The sequence below is a fragment of the Aythya ferina genome, assembly GCF_964211825.1.
Source record: "Aythya ferina genome assembly, chromosome: W".
NCBI classification, from domain to species: Eukaryota; Metazoa; Chordata; class Aves; order Anseriformes; family Anatidae; genus Aythya; species Aythya ferina.
The window spans coordinates 170,393-190,619 of NC_140313.1; the positions used below are offsets into that span (position 1 = coordinate 170,393).

The following is a 20,227-nucleotide window of genomic DNA, read 5'->3' on the forward strand; positions in this document are numbered from 1 at the left end:
AGCAGCGGCGCCGCCCCCGCTGGCTGCAGGGCGAGGCCCCGCCCCGCCCCGCCCCGCCCCGCCCCGCCCCGCCGGGCCCGGCCCCGCGCTCGGCCAATCGCGCGGCGCCCTGTTGGCTGTGCCCGGCGGCCCGCAGCACGGCCCAAGATGGCGGCGCGCGCGCGGCGGGGCGGCCTGGCGGCGGCTCTCGTGGCCGGTGCCCTGCTCGCCCTCGGGCGGGCGGCGGCGGAGGGGGGCTCGGCGGCGGCGCCTCCGCACCGCCGGTTCGAGTACAAGTACAGCTTCAAGGGGCCGCACCTGGTGCAGGCGGACGGCACGGTGCCGTTCTGGGCGCATACGGGCAGTAAGTGCTGGGCGGGCGGCAGCCGCGCAGGGGGCTGCGGCCGGCCGGCGACGGTGCCCGGGGAACGGAACGGAACGGGCGGGAGCCGCGGCGGGCTGGGGCTGGGGCTGGGGCCGAGGCCGGGGCTGGGGCCGGGAGCCACGGCGCAGGTGGCCGGAGCCGGCCGGCCGCGGCCGGGCAGGTTGCGGGCTCGTAACCGGGGGCGGTTACGAGGAGCCTGGGCGGTAGCGGGGAAGCGCCGGCGGCCGCTCCGGAGCTGCCCGAGAGCGGTCCGGAGGTGTCGACGTGTCCCTGCGGGCGGCCGGCCGCCAGCCCCCCGCTGGCCGCGGTGCGAGGGCCGCGCGGCTCGGCTCCGCCGGGCACCGGCTGCGCCCACGGGGCAGCGGCCCCCGGTCGCCGGCGAGTTCTCCGTCCCGACGCCCCCCTCCCGCTGTGAATCGCGGCGGCGCTTTGGGCCTTCCTGGCCGGTAGCTTCGGCCGTAGCGCTAACTGCTGCTGTTCGCTTTCTGCCAGATATTAATTCAGCTCGTTTTGGTTGGCTCGAGAGCGTTACGTTTGAGCTCTGAAGGCTATTCGATGTTAACGTGAAGTTACAGGTGACAGGGAGGAAACTGCACGTTACGTTCTTGCTTGCTTTTTTTAAGCCAAATAGATGTTATTTCATAAGTGTGAATGACTCCTCACTCCTCCCTTCTTTCTCCCTCAACTCGTGCCTCTTTTTTCTTTAAACCGCTAAACAGAAGGCTGGAACATCTGTTCGTAAAAAGCAGGAGGGAAAACAGTGATTTGTGGAAAAAAATCACACGATGCTTAAGGCAGGAAACAAAATCTTTTTTTAAAAAAAAAACTTAATTAGTATCTTAACGACAAGACCCATGTTCTATTCAAGTTGTACATCGCACTACCAAATAGAAGGTGAACAAGTACTCTGTAAAAGAACTGTAATTAACTTATTAGGAGTAAGGATGGTGTTGCGTGTTTTTTTTTTTTTCCGTTTGTTTTGTTTTAATTCTCAAGTGATAGAGTATTCCATTAAAAAGCTGTTCTGAAAACTTGAGCTGAAGTGACTGGACAATTTTGTGAATTTAGAGGACTTGTTAAATGGCTGGTTGCGCATTCACAATACTTTTTATTCTATTTAACGTTGGTTCCGTTCTTTTCTAGATGCAATACCAAGTGCAGACCAGATTCGAATAACGACTTCTTTGAAAAGCCAAAGAGGATCAGTGTGGACAAAAAACAAGTCAATATTTGAATATTGGGAAGTCGAAGTGACCTTTCGAGTTACAGGAAGAGGCCGCATTGGAGCTGATGGACTGGTATTAAAAATTTGATCTAAGTTTAAAAAATAGACGTACTTCAAAAAGTGGCTCTTGACTTACAGCTCTTAATTTCTTTCTGCAATAGGCAATCTGGTTTACAGAAGAGCAAGGCATGGAAGGTCCTGTTTTTGGGGCAGCTGATAAGTGGAATGGTGTTGGAATTTTCTTTGATTCCTTTGACAATGACGGAAAGGTTAGTTGGAAGTAAACTCTTCTAGCAGAGAGATAAAATTAATTTCCTGCCTGTTTGGTACATATAGCTTTGTGGGGAAAAAATAGAATGCCATTTTCCTATTTCCCTCCATCTTTCACTTAAAGGGCTGGTTTAAAATAGTCATGTTTTCCTTAATACAATTTCAGCTTGACCTCTTCTATATACTTTTTCAAGTGTGTCACTTTTTCTTTTTTTTTTTTTTTTTTGTGGGGGGGGAGAGTGGGTAGGAAGTTCAAGCTTGAAAGTTGGAGTGTAACACATAATGAATCTACTGAATATTAGCTCATCTGTTAGGTTTGGAGGGAAAATGCATTGCACATATGTATAAGCTGAAATTTGGAATGTCCGTGCACAGTTTGCAATGTTGATAAACCTGAAGAGTTATGCTTTGGAAGAGGCGTGTTGTACAAAATATGCTACTGTGGAAGCAGATTTATGTGTCTCTTAGAAGAGATGCTCTTTTTTTGTGGAACAAATCTGCCTTGAGCAGCTTGGTAGCATCTGTGGCAATGATGATAGTTGCTGGGTTTTTTTTTGTTTTTTTTCCCCTACTTTCATCTAAAAATCAGTAACATTGCTATAGGTACCTGCTTTTGAGTTTTCAGTTTTCCAGTCCAGAATACATCAAAGGTCCTCAGAAACTCTAACAATATGCAGTTGGTCTGCTTCGCTTTTCTGGTACTGCTTTGGCTTTTTTCTACTGTTCTAGCTACTTATTTGTAGGTGTAAAGGTTTAGTGTGTTGTTTTTTCTTTTTCCTGCAGATGGGTTTCAATATACAGCAAACTTAAAAGCTGACAGACTGAAGGTGACGTTTATGATTTAGATCTTGAAAGACAAGAATTGGAGTGTTGTTCAACTCGCTAAGAATTTTAAAAGCTTTTCTGACTTCTGACAGGGTTGTGGACTTTTGCATAGTTTAGCTGGCTGAAAAGACCATCTGTCAAAATTTGCATGTGGATGGTTCTGTTTTCCAGTTCCAGGACTCTTTTAGTAAAATAGTGATTAATTTTAGTCACTGATGTGAAATTTTTTTTTTTTTTTAAGAAGGTGATGATGTATCATTTCTAGTCAAAACGAAAGTGTGTGCCATGCCTGCATTGGTCTGACGTGTCTTAAATACTGGAGTCCATAAGACTTCTTTGATGATAGCCTGTTACTTTCTTCAGTCCCAGTATGGAGAAAACCTTCCTGGTACTGTTTTTCATATGTTTGCTGGAAGGTGCCTAGGATGTAGCTGAACATCAGCCTAATATGTTAGCATTCAGAAGTAGACTCCACCTAGTACTTCCAACTCAAAGCACCCTAGTTGTGACTTTGATTCTAAAAATTGCAAAGCCTTTTTTTTTCACTTCTTTCTAAAGCTGCAGGCTATCCTAGAGTTGAATTTTTATTTCTCTGTAGACATGGTGAAAAGAGCTTTTCAAAAAGGAAAAAAAGTTTTATAGCTCTGAACAGCTGAAATAGTAAGAACCACACTAAATAGAATCATAGAATCATTTAGGTTGGAAAAGATACTATGTTAGTATCTGTCTACTATGCTCTAAAGGGTACTAGGCGTGGGTTGCATTCATTAATGCTATGAAATTGAACTGGTTTTACACACTTTCTGCAGAATATATGCAAATATGTTTGAAATAATATAGTAATACTGTTGTTACACTAGAATAGACTGTTAAGAAGATGCTGTTTAAGTATTTTGGTGGTACTGAGCAGGCGTAATGCTGATACTGAAGCAATTCATCTAATCAAAATCAATTGTTGAGAAGTAGAAATTATGGCGTATTTCTCTACACCATGCACAATTCTGTTGTCCCAGTGTAAGTGATGAGGGAAAGCAATCGCATACTTCAGTTGTAGTGGTCTCAAAGTATTAAAGAAAAAGGACCACATGCTCCCTGTCACTGTGAATAGAGAAATATGTCATTTATTGGATTCTTGAAATCCACGTTTTGTTTTCTTAAGAGTTGGGAATCTGTCCAATTGGACAGTATATTCCTGTGGGAAATAATGAATGGTAATGTTGAAGGGAAAGTAGAGATTATCTCTGAAAACTCATGCTCCTATAACAACTAGAGTTAACTTTCTAAACTCCTCTAGGCATCTGGAAGAGCGCTGTAAATTTGTTCTGCTCTTCCCATTTCAGCTTGTTCTCATTTTCTAGCAGTTTAAATAACTGGGGATATGTTTGTTTAGCCAGTGACAGATAGCTCCTGAGTTCTTTTTTTTAGTGACTGATAAAGTCAGCAAGATGTCAACATACAGCCTGTTTGAATGTTTTTCTGAGTTACATAGACAAAGTCAGATGTAGTAAGTCATCGAAGAGTTCTAAGATCTGTATATTTGCTACATATAAAATCCATAGATGAATTTATATTTCTGTATTTATCAAATGATGCTATTCAGTGGCATAGCCAAGAACTTATTTTTTTCCCCACCCCTAGCTATACAAAGAACATACCTGTCTCTTGCAAAGTATGCAGGATGACACACTACTTCAGTCATCTTGCTTTCTGTACTTAAAGATGACATAAGAATAACACCTAGAAGGTGTTATTCTTCTAGGTTTTCCTTCACAGGAAGGCTATCAGTGATGTCACATAGTTCTCTTTGAATTAAACTATCCCATTTGTTTGCTATTTGTTTTTCTAGAAAAACAATCCTGGAGTGATTGTTGTAGGGAACAACGGAAATCTTCTGTATGACCATCAGAAGTAAGTTTATTTTCAATGTTGACTTAATGACAAATGTTTGTTTTTGAATGATGAAGTGTTGCATGAAACTCTCCAAGAAACATTTTAAAGGGTTATTTTATATGGAACTCTGTTTATGTATTCCTTTATATCTACGGTTTTCTGTTAAAACACTGTTTTAACAGCACAGAAATGGGCAACTGATTTAAGTGTTATGTGGCCTTAGGTGTGGGTGAACTCAGAGAAGTGGAAGTACAGACTTTTTACCTCGTCATTGCTTATGAGGGTGTTCCGTATGCAGCTTATAGATGACGAGTGATTAGCTGAAAACTAATTGCCTCGTAGTAAATTAATTGGTTTAATTTTGATTTCTGATGGTCTGTTGTCAACAGCACAATTACTTTTTTTTTTTTTTTTTTGGGGGGGGGGGAGGAAGGGAGGAGGTATTTTTGGGGAGAGAGGCATTTAGTTTATCTGGTGTGGTCCAGCCTATAGTTAGTTTATGGGTGCAGGAATATGTCTTAAAAGCAGACTTTCCCATTGCTGTTTCTACCTATAGTGTCCTGTGTAAACCACCTGGTACTGTTGAGCCCAGACTTCAGAAAAGCTCAATACAACTGAGAGACATCTTTTGCAACAGCTTTTACATTTTGAAAAAATAGTATGATGCTTCTTAGTGATACAGTGATGCTTTTTTGTCTTAGCTGATATATCATAAGATATAGTTTTATGCAAGTTGTCTTCTTGCATAGTGATGGTTCCACTCAAGCATTGGCCTCCTGTCAGAGGGACTTCCGTAATAAACCCTACCCTGTTCGAGCAAAAATTACATACTACCAAAAAACACTGACTGTAAGTACTCTGAAATGATCTAATTAACTCATGTTTCTCAGCTTTTCAAGCGTGGGGTTGGGGGTTTGAAATAGCTGCTACAAAGGCCTCTTACGCTAATTTCAATATGCTTGAAAAAGTTGAGCTCAGTAGCTTGGAAGCTGGAATGAGGTGCAGTATGTTCGAATACTAGACAAGTTCTTTCAGCACATCTGTAGCTTTCTGAGCTGACTTAGCAGGTATTGCTGATTTTTCTGATGTTACGTGGGGTTCAGTCATGCTGCTGTATTCATACATGTATGTGCTCCGACCCTGCTGTGTTGCTGTTGACCGGCCTGTAAATGTGTCCCAAAGCCAGCGTATGTTCTTCAGCTTTCACACAGTTGAGCAGTCCCTGAACTTGAGCATATTTCTCAAGCTGATCAGAGAGCTTCCAGTTGACTGTAGGGGATTCTTAAAATATGATTAAGAAAAGACAGCTCTTTGACAGCACACTTAAATTTGTTGCTTGAGAATTCCCACCTCCAAGAAGCAGGAGGACTTTGAATGTTAAAGAAGATAGAAAACCACTGGTGTAAGGGGGTATTTAAGGCTTCTTAAATACTATTTGGATGATTGCCTCCTAGATACGGGGACAAAAATGCTAATGTGGTGCTGGGTTGGAATAGCTCTGAAGTATTTCTTTCTTGGCTTCTGATTTCTACCGAAAAGATACTGTTCATAGGCATTAGTCAGTTACAACATGCGGCTATCATTTTTTAGTAAAAGTTTCTCTAAAAGTAAACATGAGGGCACCTAAAAAAGTGGACCTTGTACTCAGTTGTAATGCTAAAAGCTATGTGTTAGTCTTTAAAGAAAATTAAATTGCAGACTCTGAGGCTGCTCTCTTTTTGAATATGCCCAGTCGCTGATGCCTTATCTAGAAGCTCCTCACCCAAGTGGTACAGCTAACCTTAGCGGTTCTTGGAATGCTTTGGTGGAGGAAGGGAGAATCTCTAAGCTTAGGATCGATTGAAGAGCAGTAAGGATGACTGTACTAGGCTGGACCAAAAACACGAGTTGCCCAGAATCCTATTGGGATATATACTTGATAGATTGGCCTTTAGTGATCACTGAGTCACGGATTTCTTCAACAAGAGTTAGTATTATTAGATCTTGATGAGTTTTTCCATGTATTAATCTGTTTTGCTGTTTCTTATAACAGGTAATTAAGTTTTTCTCTCTTACGTCTGTATAATATGTCCTCTTAAGCAATGAATAGAAAATACGGAATTCTGCTCATGTTGAACTTTGAATCAGGCCTTTCTTCTTTAAAAAAAATAAAAGCTTATGCTTTTTTTCTAGTAGAACCATCTTCAGAAATTAAACACCTGCTTTCAGAAGCCAAAAAACTATGAAGTTGCCTGATAAGTTGTATTTGTGTCCATTAGTATGAATTAACAAAGCAATTAACCAGATCGTGCAAATAGCTTTGCCTGAGTAATTTCTCAAACAGATTTTTGTGGTTAAAACTATAGGTGTTTGTCTTTCTAGGTATTAATTAACAATGGATTTACTCCGGATAAGGAAGATTTTGAATTTTGTGCTAAAGTGGAAGATATGGTGTTGCCATCACAAGGATATTTTGGAATATCTGCAGCAACAGGGGGACTTGCAGGTAGAAAATGTTAAATTGTGGCAGACAGTGTGGAGACTTGCAAGAGACCTTTTTTTTTTTTTTTTTTTTTTTTTTTACACTTTTATGGCTGGTGTTGATCCATTATACTAATTTTTGACCTAATCTCTTCCTGTTTGAACTAATCTCCTCCTGTTCCCAAATAACTGAAATGCGTAGATCTTTTTCATGCCTAGAATAGAAATACCTTCAGTTTGTCCTGACAAAGATGTTGATCAGTCTCATTTGCTACTGCATAAACTTGGGAGGGGTTTGAGAGGATACTCTTAGCTGGAGATCCTTTACAAGTTGGAAGGTTGACCTGAAAAGTTGCAGGATATTTTATAATATGTAGCAGTACTCTTTAGTATTGTTGTTTTTTTGTTTGTTTGTTTAATCCAGATGACCACGATGTCCTGTCTTTTCTGACTTTCCAGTTGACTGAGCCTGGGAAGGAAGTAGTAAGTGTCTCTATGCATAACTAGTAAAATGTACTAATATATGTATAGCACCAGATCTTGGCATTTTTTTCTGCAGTCATAATTAGCATCCCTGTTTCTAAATTTTGGCATGGAGCTGTGCTGTCATCTGTTTTGGAAAAATAAGATTAATACTATAGTATTTCAGTAGTTTAGTTACATTGAGGACCAGAACTCTTGAAGTAACACTGAATTGATGATAATCCTGATATTAAAACAAAAAATGCAAAGAAAACAAACAAAGGTACACTTTGGACAAATTTGTTTTCACTTTCAACTTTGCATTCCTGTAGAACACTTTTGTACTGTTAATCCTCATCTGTTCTTGTAAAACTCGACTTCTTTATAATTGCAGAAAGTAGGCTTTTCAGGAAAAAGCCATGAGTTTCCATGTGAATGCCTGGTTTCTTGCTTCCACGTTAATATATTGTTAACATATGTTAATATATGTGCTTCGCAAATTGTCATGCCATCAGACCTGAAGTCTAGACAGCATTTGCTGGACAGTGTGTCATATAGGAGTGGTAGAAAATCTTTTCTCTCCCCCTTACCTTTTGATAATGTTTTAAAGCCCACACCAGATGCAGAAATTCCTCAAAAAGATAAAGAAAAATATCAAGAAGAGTTTGAACACTTTCAACAAGAATTGGATAAAAAGAAAGAAGAATTTCAAAAGGAGCATCCTGATGTTCAAGGACAGCCAGGCAAGTTATTTGAGCAGTTTTTGAGTTTTCAGGGAAAATATTTGCTTTCCAGGATGTTCAAAACTAGGGCCTAATACTGTGGCATGCTGATCTTAACAAAGCTGCTACTGATTTTTATATCCCTGTACCATATTTAAGAATCTTTGGCTTTGTGTTTGTGAAATGGTTTCCGTAATATGAGATCTCTTTCCTCTCAGGCTTCCTGAGGAGAGGAAGTGGAAAGGGATGTGCTGGACTGTGTTCCTTTGGAGGAACACTGATGGCAGGATGCATGGGAATGGCAGAAAGCTGTTCAGATTGGATATTCAGAAAAATTTCTTCACTGTAAGGGTGGTCAAACATTGGAACAGGCTTACCAGTGAGGTGGCTGATGCCCCAAGCCTGTCAGTGTTCAACAGTCCTCAGTAGTATACTTCAAATTTTGGTTAGCCCTGAAGTGGTCAGGAAGTTGTTCTTTGTGATCTTTGAAGGTTCCATCCAACTGAACTGTTCTGATTCATGCCTGTATTGAGAACAAAACAAATGAACAGAAACATATACAGACTTTAGAGATATATCCAATTATTGGAAGAAATATATTTAATTACTGGAAAAGTATGTCAGTGTGGAAACTTCAAGGGTGCAAGAAAAATCCAGTGCAGCTTACTATGAATGCATATGTGTTAACTATTTCCTGTGCTTTTTTTTTTTTCTTACCAGCGGATGATCCTTTTGAAACTGTAAATGATCGTGAACTGAGGCAAATCTTTGAAGGTCAGAATCGAATTCATCTTGAAATCAAGCAGCTAAATAGACAATTGGACATGATTCTGGATGAGCAGAGAAGATATGTCTCTGCAGTCACAGATGAGATTGCTAAAAGAGGAGCTGGTGTTCCAGGTCAACAAGTACAGGTAACTCAAAAAGTAAACTGCAGTTGATATCTCTGCCTAATTTTGAAAGTGCAATCAATTATTTTTTCCAAGATATGTTGATTTTTTTTTTTTCTCACCCGTTCCTGCCCCGACACCAGGTTTCCCAGCAAGAGATTGATACCGTTGTGAAAACTCAAGAAGAGGTCATTAGACAAGTGAATGAAATGAGGTAAATGCTTTCTTTTCTAAATATTAAGGCTGTTTTGAATTTTATTAGTTTCCACCTTTTAAGCCAAATTTGTTATTTCAGTAGAAGAATGTGGGTAAACTTGAAATTTCTGTATGTGTTCCTTAGTGATGATTGTTCAATTTCTGTAATAAACGTAAGTTTGTGTCCATACAGTGGTTAAGCCCCCCTCACGTGCAGCACTTTATCATGAGGTTCTGCTGCAAAAGCAAGGTAAGTCGAGCACCTTTGGAACCAGTTGGTTTCTGTAGAATGACTAGTTTGGTAACCTGCTACCTCATGAAAATTTTTTGCTCTGATTTTTAGAGCATTGATAACAACATGAGCATGAATGCCTTCACATTATAGCTGGTGAATCTTAATAAATAAATTATGTTGTATTGGAGTATCTTGTCATTTTATCAGGAGTATGCGGACAATAGGAGTTACATAATATATATATATATATACATATTTTAGTGTAAGCAAAATCTGTTAAGGCATGTAAGTCTTCTGAAGGGAAGTTTTGTGCAAATTAAAATGTTCAGATTTCATTTCCACTGGGAATTCTTATTCATGGAGTTTATGAAAAGGTGGTTCTGTTTCTAAGAGTTCAAGAACAAACAACAACAAAACCCACAGATACCACTTAAAATAAATAAACAAAAATCTAAAGTCTTGCTGAACTACCAGGGTCAAAGAAAGGGTTGTCATCAGTGATGCAAGCTTCAGCTGGAAGGCAGTCACTAATGGTGCACCTCGGGTTGGTAGTGGGGCCATTATTCTTCAAGCATCTTTATTAATGATGTGGACAGTAAGACTGGGTGCATCTTCAGCAGTTTTACAGGTGATGCAAAGCAGGGAGTAGCATTTGATACTCACATGGTTGTGCAACCATTCAGTGGGACCTGGACAGGCTGGAAAAGTGTTCCAACAAGAATCTCATGAAGTTAAAGGCAAGTGCAAAGTCCTGCAGCTGTGTAACTCCATCTATCAGTACAGGCAGGGGATTGATCATCTGGAAGGCAGTTCTGTAGAAAAGAACTTTACTGGTAGATGAGTTGAATGTGGGACAGCAGTGTGCCCTTATGTTAAAGACCACGAATAGCATCTTGGGCTGCATTAGGCAATGTTGCCAGTGTGTCAAAGGTGATGACTTGCCTTTTACTCAGCATTGGTGGCATCACCTTGTGGGGTCTGGGTGGATGGTAGTAGAGGGAGTCCAGTAAACAACCGTGACAATGATTAAGGGCACACAATGAAAGATAAGGGAGCTGGGACTGTACAGACTGGAGAAAAGGCTCAGCAAGGTCTTAACAATGTGTGTAAACATCTGATTTTAGAGATGATGGGGGCTGGGGAAGATTTGGGGTGTGGGTGGTAGGGGAAGGAAGACAGAGCCAGTCTTCTCACTGGGTACCCAGTGACAGAATGGGAGGCAGTGAGCACAAACTGAAATACATGGAGTTCTGTTTGCTCTTCAGATGTAAAAAATAAATAAATAAATAAATTTTTGCTTGTGATGGTAGTGAGACATTTAGTAGGTTGGTTGCCCAGAGAGGTTTTGCAGTCTCCATCCTTGGAGATGCTGGAAACCTGACTATGACTTAAAATACCTTTTTTGGTTTAGTGATAAGGGAAGTTGTCAAAAAATTGTTTTTCTAATTTGTGAGTATTTAATGGTCTAACGTTTATTTGCTGTGTGAAAACTGCCTATCAGCTGATACTGATGCATCTTTTTGTAGCAAAAGATAATCACAGTAAAGGAGACTGACAGACACAGAACTTGCCTGATTGAGTTCAGTTGTGTATCAGTCTTGTGGGACTTGTCAGAATCAAATGTTAAGGCTCCTGATTTTATTGTTGTCTTGTTTTGTCTTTTGTCACAGGACTTTTGCCAGGACTTTTAACTTTCTCAGGAATCTTCTATATCTGCAAGGGCACTTGCAAGTTCCCAAATGATTAATAGTTTAGCTTTTAAGGTGTATATTTTTTAATCGATTGAGAGGTATGCTGTACTTTTCTAATTAAGTTACCAAATGAAGCAAAGATCTCCATGTTTAAGGTTCGATACTGCTAAAGTGGGTTTGAGAAAATGCCTGTCTTTCAAGGGGGTGTTTATATAATGCTTCCAAGATGTTTAACAATAGCTGTTGTTAGCTGGAATGTCTTTAAGTTGGTTTACTACTTCATTTTCAGTAGTTAAAACATTATTTTTTGGCTTAAAAAAAATAATCAATTCTACAACTTGATATTGTGTATTGTGTATAAGCAGTTGTTTTGTTTTGTTTTGTTTTTTGTTCATGTTTTTGTGTGTGTGTTTTTTTTCCCCTCTGGTATTAGTTCAGGGGCAGATCTTGTCATTCATCTAAGTAGGTCAGGTTTTTGTACAATGAAGATTAGAGTGCTTCTGTTTTGTGGTTTTTTTTTTTTTTTTTTCACTTGTTCTTCCACGGAAGCTTTAGCATTAATATTCTTGACAAATCTTTATACCTTACAAGCAAATTAGATTTTCTTGTTAACACTGGCAGTCTGCCCTTTCAGTGACTACTTACTAGGTATGAGTTTGTGTAACGTCGTCTTAATATTTTTCTTAGATTAAATAAATGTTTTATTTATAGATAGAAATGAACAGCCCGCTGTTGGTATTGCTGGTCATCCCAGAGGAAAAGGACTTACTGTCTTAAGTAATTTTCTTGTCAAGATTTGGGGATTTCTTAATCATCTGATTACAGAAGAATCTTGCATGTTCATACAGTAGAAACGAACAGCATGATATTGTTTATGCAAAAGTAAAGTAAATTAAATTTGATACAGACCATGTCTATTTAGGGAAGTTATTTTGCTTTTAACAAAGTGGATTAATCTGGGGGAAGGCGGGTATGCCGATTTCTGTTCATTACACAGGGATTCTGGTACAAGGAGGGAGATGTACCAAATGAGTCTCACTTGCATTCTAGCACTGAAAATAGTGGGCCGAGATAAACAATCAGCAATTATTAGGCAGTGGTCCCGCTGTTCATTGCATGGGTTTCCATGGGGTAGTTAGGAACAATTTCCAGTGGAAAAACTTTCTTCTAAAATAAGTTATTACAACACTAATTGTAACAGCAGGTAAATAGTAACCAATTGACTTTATATGTTAATAACATAAAAATATAAAACGTATGGATTATATGCTAATGCTATTCAGGATATGTTCATTTAATTCACGACAGATTGAAGTGTTTTTTTTTTTTTTTTTGCATTAATTTTGCCTGTATGAATACTATTGGTTCAAAGACAAAAATGTAGAATGAGTGATAGATGTCTTACCTATCTTTGTTTGCAGCAGCTTGTAGGAGCAAGCAGCTGTCTTTTGTTAAAGCCTTTTGATAACTTTACTTCAATAGCTTTGTTTTTAATATTGCAAGTACTGAGAGTTTTGCAGAAATCCATGCATACCTAGAGTGCAGCACATTATCTGTATTTAAGAAATAAAACTGGAAAGTGGGTTGTCTTCCAGTGTGCTGAAGTGGGATTGACTTTTCACGAACATGGAAGGAAAAGGGGAATTCTTGGATCATTATTGGAAGTGAGATTTTTTTTTTTTATGGAAGTATGCAGAATATTGTTTGTCTCATGTGAAGTTGATTGTCTGCGTGATACTTAAAAGGAAAAACTAGTAGTCTTTCATTTGGAGAAGAGTATATCGTTAATCCTACATTTAAGAGGGGCTACAATTGCTAAGTGCCTTTTTTCTCTAAAGTGGTGTATCTGCAGCTTAATATAATTGAGTAGATTAATTCAATGTGTAGCTCTGACTTAACATGTAGCTACTTCAAGTAGTTGAGCATGCTGCAAAATTTTTGCCATGATGAGACAGCAGCTGTGAAACTAAATAATAACGTATCTGCGTTTGCAGTTTTTACCTAGATTTGTGGTAGTGCCTTTGAATCTGTATGGTACCTTTTTTTTTTTTTAATTCTGTGTTTTGAACTTTAATGGCATAAAGAGCAACTGATGCAAAGCTAAAAGATGAGCACCATCTTTATGAAGATTCTTTGTAAACATCTAAGTTTTGATGCTTACCTTGCAATTTGCACAACGAATATAAACCATTTAAAATCAATAATAAAATTTTGTGAAGCGCTTATGTATTGTTGCTACCAGTTTTCCCAAGGAATGACGTTCTAGTGTTTTTTTCTTAAGGTGCAAGTTAAATTGCTGACCACTGTACAAAGAGTTAGGACTTTACCTTGAAGGCATTAAAGTAAACTCTAATCTGAAGGAAAATGTGAAGTTTGAAGTAAATTAAACAGGAATCCAAAGACGTACATTTTGAGTGCTTATTCTGTTAATAACGAAGAGATTAACATTCACATGATAAATATTTTAGCTGAAAATAATCCTCTTTGCAACTGAAAAGAGACATCACAGTAAGGGAAAACTATATAAACATATTGACTAGAGACTAAGTGTTTTTCTCTCACTGATTAGTTCACCTCAAACAAAACTAGGTATGGAACCTCAACTTTTCAGGGATTTAATATGATTTGTTAGAGCAGCAAAATGAATTCACATGGTAACAATATTAAGTATTATGACAGTGCATATAGGAAATGAGTTTCTCATATAAGTGATAATCATGAAACAAGGATGTATCTAAATCTTTTCTTATCCCTAAAGCCGCTTCTTTATTTTTATTTCTTACATGACTGCTTTTATTTATTTATTTTTATAAAACAGCTTTGGCTTTCTTCAAAGATTGTATTATACTCTGTTTATCCTAAAGCCTTGGCAAGAGACTTAGATAAAGGACTTGTTTTAGACTTGATCAATCAAGCAAAGCAGATGTCTAGCAATAGAATATTTGCCAGATCTTGTTTTCTGTGTGACTTTGGGAGGTAGCACACTGTACAAATTGAAACTGTCTGCAGAATCAAATATTAAAGACAATAGTTTGGTTAAGGAATTGCCTCCTGAGAAGTATTCTTGGAAGCCAGAAGAATGTTTTCTGCCTTTTTGGGTACCTGTGTATTTCAGACTAATTTTAATGGACTGAAATGTGTCCAACATAAATGCTGTTTATATAAAAAAATGTTTTGTATTGAATGATGTTTTGTTGTCCGTCTTGCTTTAGGAATTCCATGGCTGATACTCTGAGGCTGATCAGTGGAGCTCAACATCCTGGTTCTGCTGCAGGAGTCTATGAAGCGACTCAACACTTCAATGACATCAAAGAACACCTTCACGTAGTAAAAAGGGACATTGAGCATTTAGTACAACGAAATATGGTAATTTGTGTGCTGTTAGTGTAAAGCATGACTGTAATGCTTCTTTATTTGGCTGTTGGTAAAAAGCTGGGATGAGCCAGCATGCAATTTACAGAGCAATTAATCCTTCATTAAGCTGCTTCGCTGAAACTGCACTGCCCTGACCCAACTGCATGATCTGTGTCTTGATGAGAAGTTTTGCACAAAGAGCATGATTTTTAGTCTAGCTTCCTGTGGAAACAAGGTCAAGCAATTAAGTTTTGTAGGTGCTTTTGTGTTTGTACCCCTGCTTAACAGTTCCATATATAGGAGACTTTGTAAGCTTCTGCAGAGAAGGGAGAGGTTTAAACAGGGGAAACTTAGGAAAGCTCTGCTTCAGATACGTAAATGTTAAAGATGACTGTGTTAACATTCAGGAACACATTAGTCTTACCTAGATAGCAATTAGGCTGAATTAGCTTATGAACCCATACAAGGTTGTTATTTTCTTTCTCCTGTGGTCCTTCAGTTATCGTTAGTCAGGTTATCTGAGAAACAAAGAGGAAAGGGGAAAGTGAAAAACAGGGAGTTAAATTAACTTTCTCAAAGTAGTTGTCATTTTTGGCTGATTTCTGATTGTTTCAATTTTTAGATCATGGTGCACAGACCTTGTTTTGTTTCTTGCGTAGCGATCTTTTGATGGCATGTTGTTTCTCTTCTCAGATAACGCTTTTCTTATTTCTTAGCCATCCAGTGAGAAGTCAAAGTGTCCAGACTTGCCACCGTTTCCATCATGCTTATCTACAATGCACTTCTTCATATTTGTAGCAGTGCAAACAGTGTTATTCATTGCTTATATCATGTATAGGTAAGTATATCTTTCTTGAAAGACAACAGGGCAAATGATTTTAGAACTTCTGAGTAGAAATGCAATTGCGATGATATGATTATATTAATCTTCTTTAAAACAAGCAATCATTCAGATTGGAAGAGACCTTTTGAGGTCTTCAGTTCAGCCTGTTCAAGTTCTACTTGATTGTTATCTATCATTGTCTTAACATGCATCTCTAAATAAACAGCTCCTGTCTCTTCAATAACATCTTCTGGGTATTGGAAATTGCCATGAGACCTCTCAAAACCTTCTTTTGTCTAGGAAGAACAAGTCTAGTTCCTCATACCTCTCCTCCTGAGGCATGCACTTCAGCCCCTGACCATCATTGTGGTCCCCTACTGGACTTACTGACATTTATTAACAAAATCTGACGTGATCTGAGTTTTTGCTACATGTGCCTAACAGCTTTTGTCTGATTTGACAGATTTGTCAGTGAACTTTTTTATGATACATATCCTATGTAAGAGACAGATAAGGAGATACTGATGTTTTATGGAGTTCTTAGCATTGGAGGGGTGGGTTGTGTGTTTTTGGTGGTTGTTGCTCGGTTTTTACATTGGGATGTTTGCTGTATTCTCTTCTTCTTTGTAACATCATAACATTCAAATTAAATGTCAGTGGAAAGGGAAACCTATTGAGAATACGGACTTACTTGTTTGGTGGTCCTGTTTCTCTCATACATGGACACTTCTTTGGAATAAAAGGACCAAAATAGCTGCAGTGCTTTTCAAAGAGAAAATGCTGTTTGCTACCTTTATGGAAGAATAACTAGTATTAATATAATATAAATGCTGCTCTGATATCATCAACTTTTATTTTATGTCTGCTTCTTCACAAAGTAGGGAGGTTTTTTTTAATGTCATGTTATTTCATCAACTGGGAAATGACTTCCAAGATAAATGAGGAGCTGGTCACCTTCAATTCTTTCTGATACCCTTGTACTTCTATTTGTGTGTGTGTGTCTCTATCTAGTACAGTATCTATATCCACTAAAGAAAATAATTTTCTGTGCCAGAGTGAAAAAAGTCCTATTTCTATTTCAAGCAAGTTCTTATGCTGCTTAATTGCATGTTTCCTCTTCTGTCATGATCTTTAGGAAAATCAGATATTGAGAAGCTTTAGAGAATATTAATTAGAGAATTTTAATAATAAATTAATAAGCTCTTCCACAGTTTTTTCTACCCAGAATGTTTCCATCTGATGCAAAATTGGAACTATAGTCATGCTTCCTTTATATTTGTGAATAGAGTAACTTATATACTGTTTTTGTGATACAACTTATGTTTGATTTCTTTAAGCTTCTGTTGAAGGGGAATGGAATCTTTTAATCCCAAAATAAAAGAACGAACTATCTCAACTGGTTAGGTAATCTTTTACTGTACATCCATAATGAATTCTCTCCTGGTTTTTCTTTCAGGAGTCAACAAGAAGCAGCAGCCAAAAAGTTCTTTTGATGACCTCTTCCTTTTGTGTGTACATAACAGCAGTATGTATGCACAGAAAATCATACAGCTCTGTAAATGAGGGAAAACTTAGTGTTTGATATACTTCAATATTGTAAATTATTTAACTTTGTTAAACCATCTTCTCATTTCAACTGTTAATATTAAAGTTAAAAATGGACTGGGGAGCAGCAGAGCAAATGCTAGGAAGGGGAAGGCTGCGGACCCTATCTAGGGCTCTGTTCTCAATTAGGTTTCTGATAAATACCGGAAGGTGTTTACTGTATTCCTCTTCTGTTAGAATTTCAGAGGAGGGATTTAAAATAAGCATGTTTGGTGGCCGTTGATAATGGGAATTTGTGAATTGATGATTTGTGCAGAAAACTTGCCAGTAAGTATCCGTATCAGATTTAGAAAACAACAACACACACAATTCTCCAAAATCCTCTAAAACCAAAAATCTAAATCAAAACAAAACTACACCTCTCTATTGTGAGGGGAGGAAAACTTGTTATAAACATTTCATTTCTTTACTATTTGGATCTAATGGCTTAAGAATGATTTTGAAAATTCTAACTCCTTGTGATATACAGATTCTAACTTTTCTTTAGTACATGGATGCAAAGACAGTCCTGCTAACTGTTAAGTTAGACTGCTGATATCTGGTATAGAACAAACTATACAAGATAAGCAAACAAAGTCTTATCTCCTTATTTTGGGTACTGTTTTTAGGCAGTGAGCAAAAAAAACATGATCAAGTAGTTTCTTCAGATATATTTGGATTGATTTCTTTTTTGTAGTTTCAAGTCTGTCTGTAATCTTGTTTGGAGACTTTTTGGAACTTTTTCAACAGAGATGCCATTGCTTTATACCATTTCCTATCTGATTTCAAGATATGTTGAATTTGGAAATATGCCTTTACTGTTATAAAGCTGTCTTGTGTCTATCATGTATCAAATACAGATGCTTTGATTTAAATATTGACATGGCAAGTATTCTAAACTACAAATACTGAATGTTAACAACTTTCCTTGCAGACTGTTGCTTCAGAAATGTTTGTTAGTCCAGCAGCTATTGTAGAACCAGTATTGTGTATCAATTCCTGGTTTAATACCTAACGTGTAAGATTGAACGTGTTTTTCTTTTGATGTTGCTAATCAGATGAACATTTGTTTCTGAAACGAAACAAAGCAGAAAGCCCAAATTAGAAATGTGAAATTAATTTGTTTTGACTTGTTTACATATCTGTGGTAACTTTTGTCTTTAAGTTGTTTTCGTGTAGAGTTAGAATAGTTTTGTTTTTCTTCTAGTTCTATAAAATACACAAATGTCTCTGGATGTTTCTCTTTGAATCACAAATTTGTCTGAAAACCTGCAAAATTTGTCTGGAACCTAGTATACTACTCCTGCAGTTCTCCAGTCTGTTCTTCTGGGAGTGCAATGTGTGCTGCCAAATTCACTGTTACGAAGAACACTTCTAGCATTGTGCCTGACAATTTGGAGAAATGATAAATCTATGCAATACACTTTGTTACTGAAAAGGCAGTGCCCCAAAAGTGGGTGTCTGTGCTATACCAATAAAATTATACTACCTACACCCCTATTTACATAGCTATGCTGTGTAGCATACTGGTATAGCTTTATAGATTCATTTCTGAAGTTGAGATTTTGGTGTACTAATTGGAGAAACTACTGCCTCAAGCTCATGTTGCTGGATAAGTAGGATAAGTAAATGAAAACCTTTTCAGAGAATGCAGAGTAACACACAGGAATTTATCCATTCAGTTCTAACACCAGCAAATATTTACAGGTGCCTTGAGTCCAAACTATTACAACCCTGACTTTTTTCACTAAGCTTAATATATTTTCTTAAATTGTTCTGAAGATATACGTTGTTATTCTTGTCCATTGCTAGTTTTCTTGCATCAGTGCAACACCTAAATGAACTCCCTCTCTCAAAGCAGGCTTTGCAAGACCCTTTGTACAGAAAGGCTGATGACTGTATCCTAGTGAATTAGGTGCATAGGTCTGGTGTAATGAGGAACAGCTCCAGTGTATGTATTGGAGGAAGCCTGTACTTCTTGTTACTGTGAACTTCTCCAATTATAACTGTTTCAAAGCTGGACGCCCCATACTGTTGTGTGGTTTCTTGGGAAAAAGGGAAGGCTGGGACTGGGGGTTAGGGACAAACTTGCATCAACAGCTATATCTCATATGGGGTCAGCTTCTGTGTTTACCCTGCTAGTATATCTGACCTGTCTCCCATGTGGGAAACATTTGCATTAGGGAGTAGAAGGCCTGACGTGTAACATCCTACAAGCGATAACTTTGCTTCATGCTTCATTTCACAGTCATTGCTCCCTGGAACATCAGTAATTGCTTCACAATTCACTGGATCAAAGGAAAACTCCCAATTACACAGACCAAATTTTGTTCTGGCTACTCCTGAAGTGCTAGCAACAAATCTGGATTTTAAGAATTTTTGTCAGTTAATGTAGCCTTTTGATATGAAGTTTCTCTCAACACTGATAACATATTTCATTTTGTCAAGTAAGATTTCAGGACTAAGAGAAGACAACTTTCAATTCAATTTGACAATATGATGGGAGAGCAAATCTAATACCAGTATTTGAAGTGTGAATGATAAGTGGCAAATACTTTGCTGTGACAAGGGATTCTCATTGTATTAGAGTATACTAAATAAATAGTCATACCTGAATCTTTCAAGCAAAATTCAGTAGTTCTAAATTACCTAACTTCCTGTTTGAAGAAAATCTGACATTTATCATTGATTGCATCAATTACTGTAACACCGAAGACTGTCTACTGTTTTGTTTTGTTTGTTGTTTTTTTTTTTTTTTTTAAAAAAAAGTGAACAGCTGACATTTCCATATGTTTGTTTCTGAATAATGTAAATTGGTGGTTGGAGTTTGGAAATAACCTTATTTGAATAAAGATGCATATTTTTAGTAAACTTCTTTCTTTTAATCTGGTTAATCTGGTATGTGTTACTGAAGTCTAAGTGTATTGGAAGCATTCTTGATGCTGTTCTTCAGAACAAAAGACTCAAACATAACTCTAATCAGAACTGGATTTGCTCAAAAGCTTGTGTGAAGAGTATCAGATATGTAGGGTCAGGTGAAAAGTACTGTGTCAACTTCGAAGTCTCTTAACAGTAAATCAAGTTGTTTGCTGGCCGCTTTGATCATACAAAGTACCTAATTTTTTTGAGCTGAAGATTGCTGGTATGTCTGTAGTTCATTTTCCAAGTTCCCCAAATTGCCCTCATCTGCGTGCTCTGCCCTGGTTTATTAAAAAACAGCATGTCTACCCAAAACAA

The 20,227-nt window shown here is 38.1% G+C and overlaps 1 protein-coding gene across 1 annotated transcript; it reads left to right on the forward strand.

Annotated features, from left to right (window-relative positions):
• The first annotated feature begins 129 nt into the window (after positions 1–129).
• Positions 130–20,227, forward strand: LOC311426554 (protein ERGIC-53-like). The gene is made up of 13 exons (XM_084502967.1): positions 130–343; positions 1,508–1,662; positions 1,751–1,858; positions 4,531–4,592; positions 5,324–5,423; positions 6,936–7,059; positions 7,459–7,517; positions 8,107–8,239; positions 8,939–9,132; positions 9,252–9,322; positions 14,442–14,595; positions 15,300–15,421; positions 16,863–20,227. The coding sequence occupies exons 1-13, from the start codon at positions 148–150 to the stop codon at positions 16,897–16,899; spliced, it is 1,515 nt and encodes a 504-aa protein (XP_084359093.1). The 5' UTR covers positions 130–147; the 3' UTR covers positions 16,900–20,227.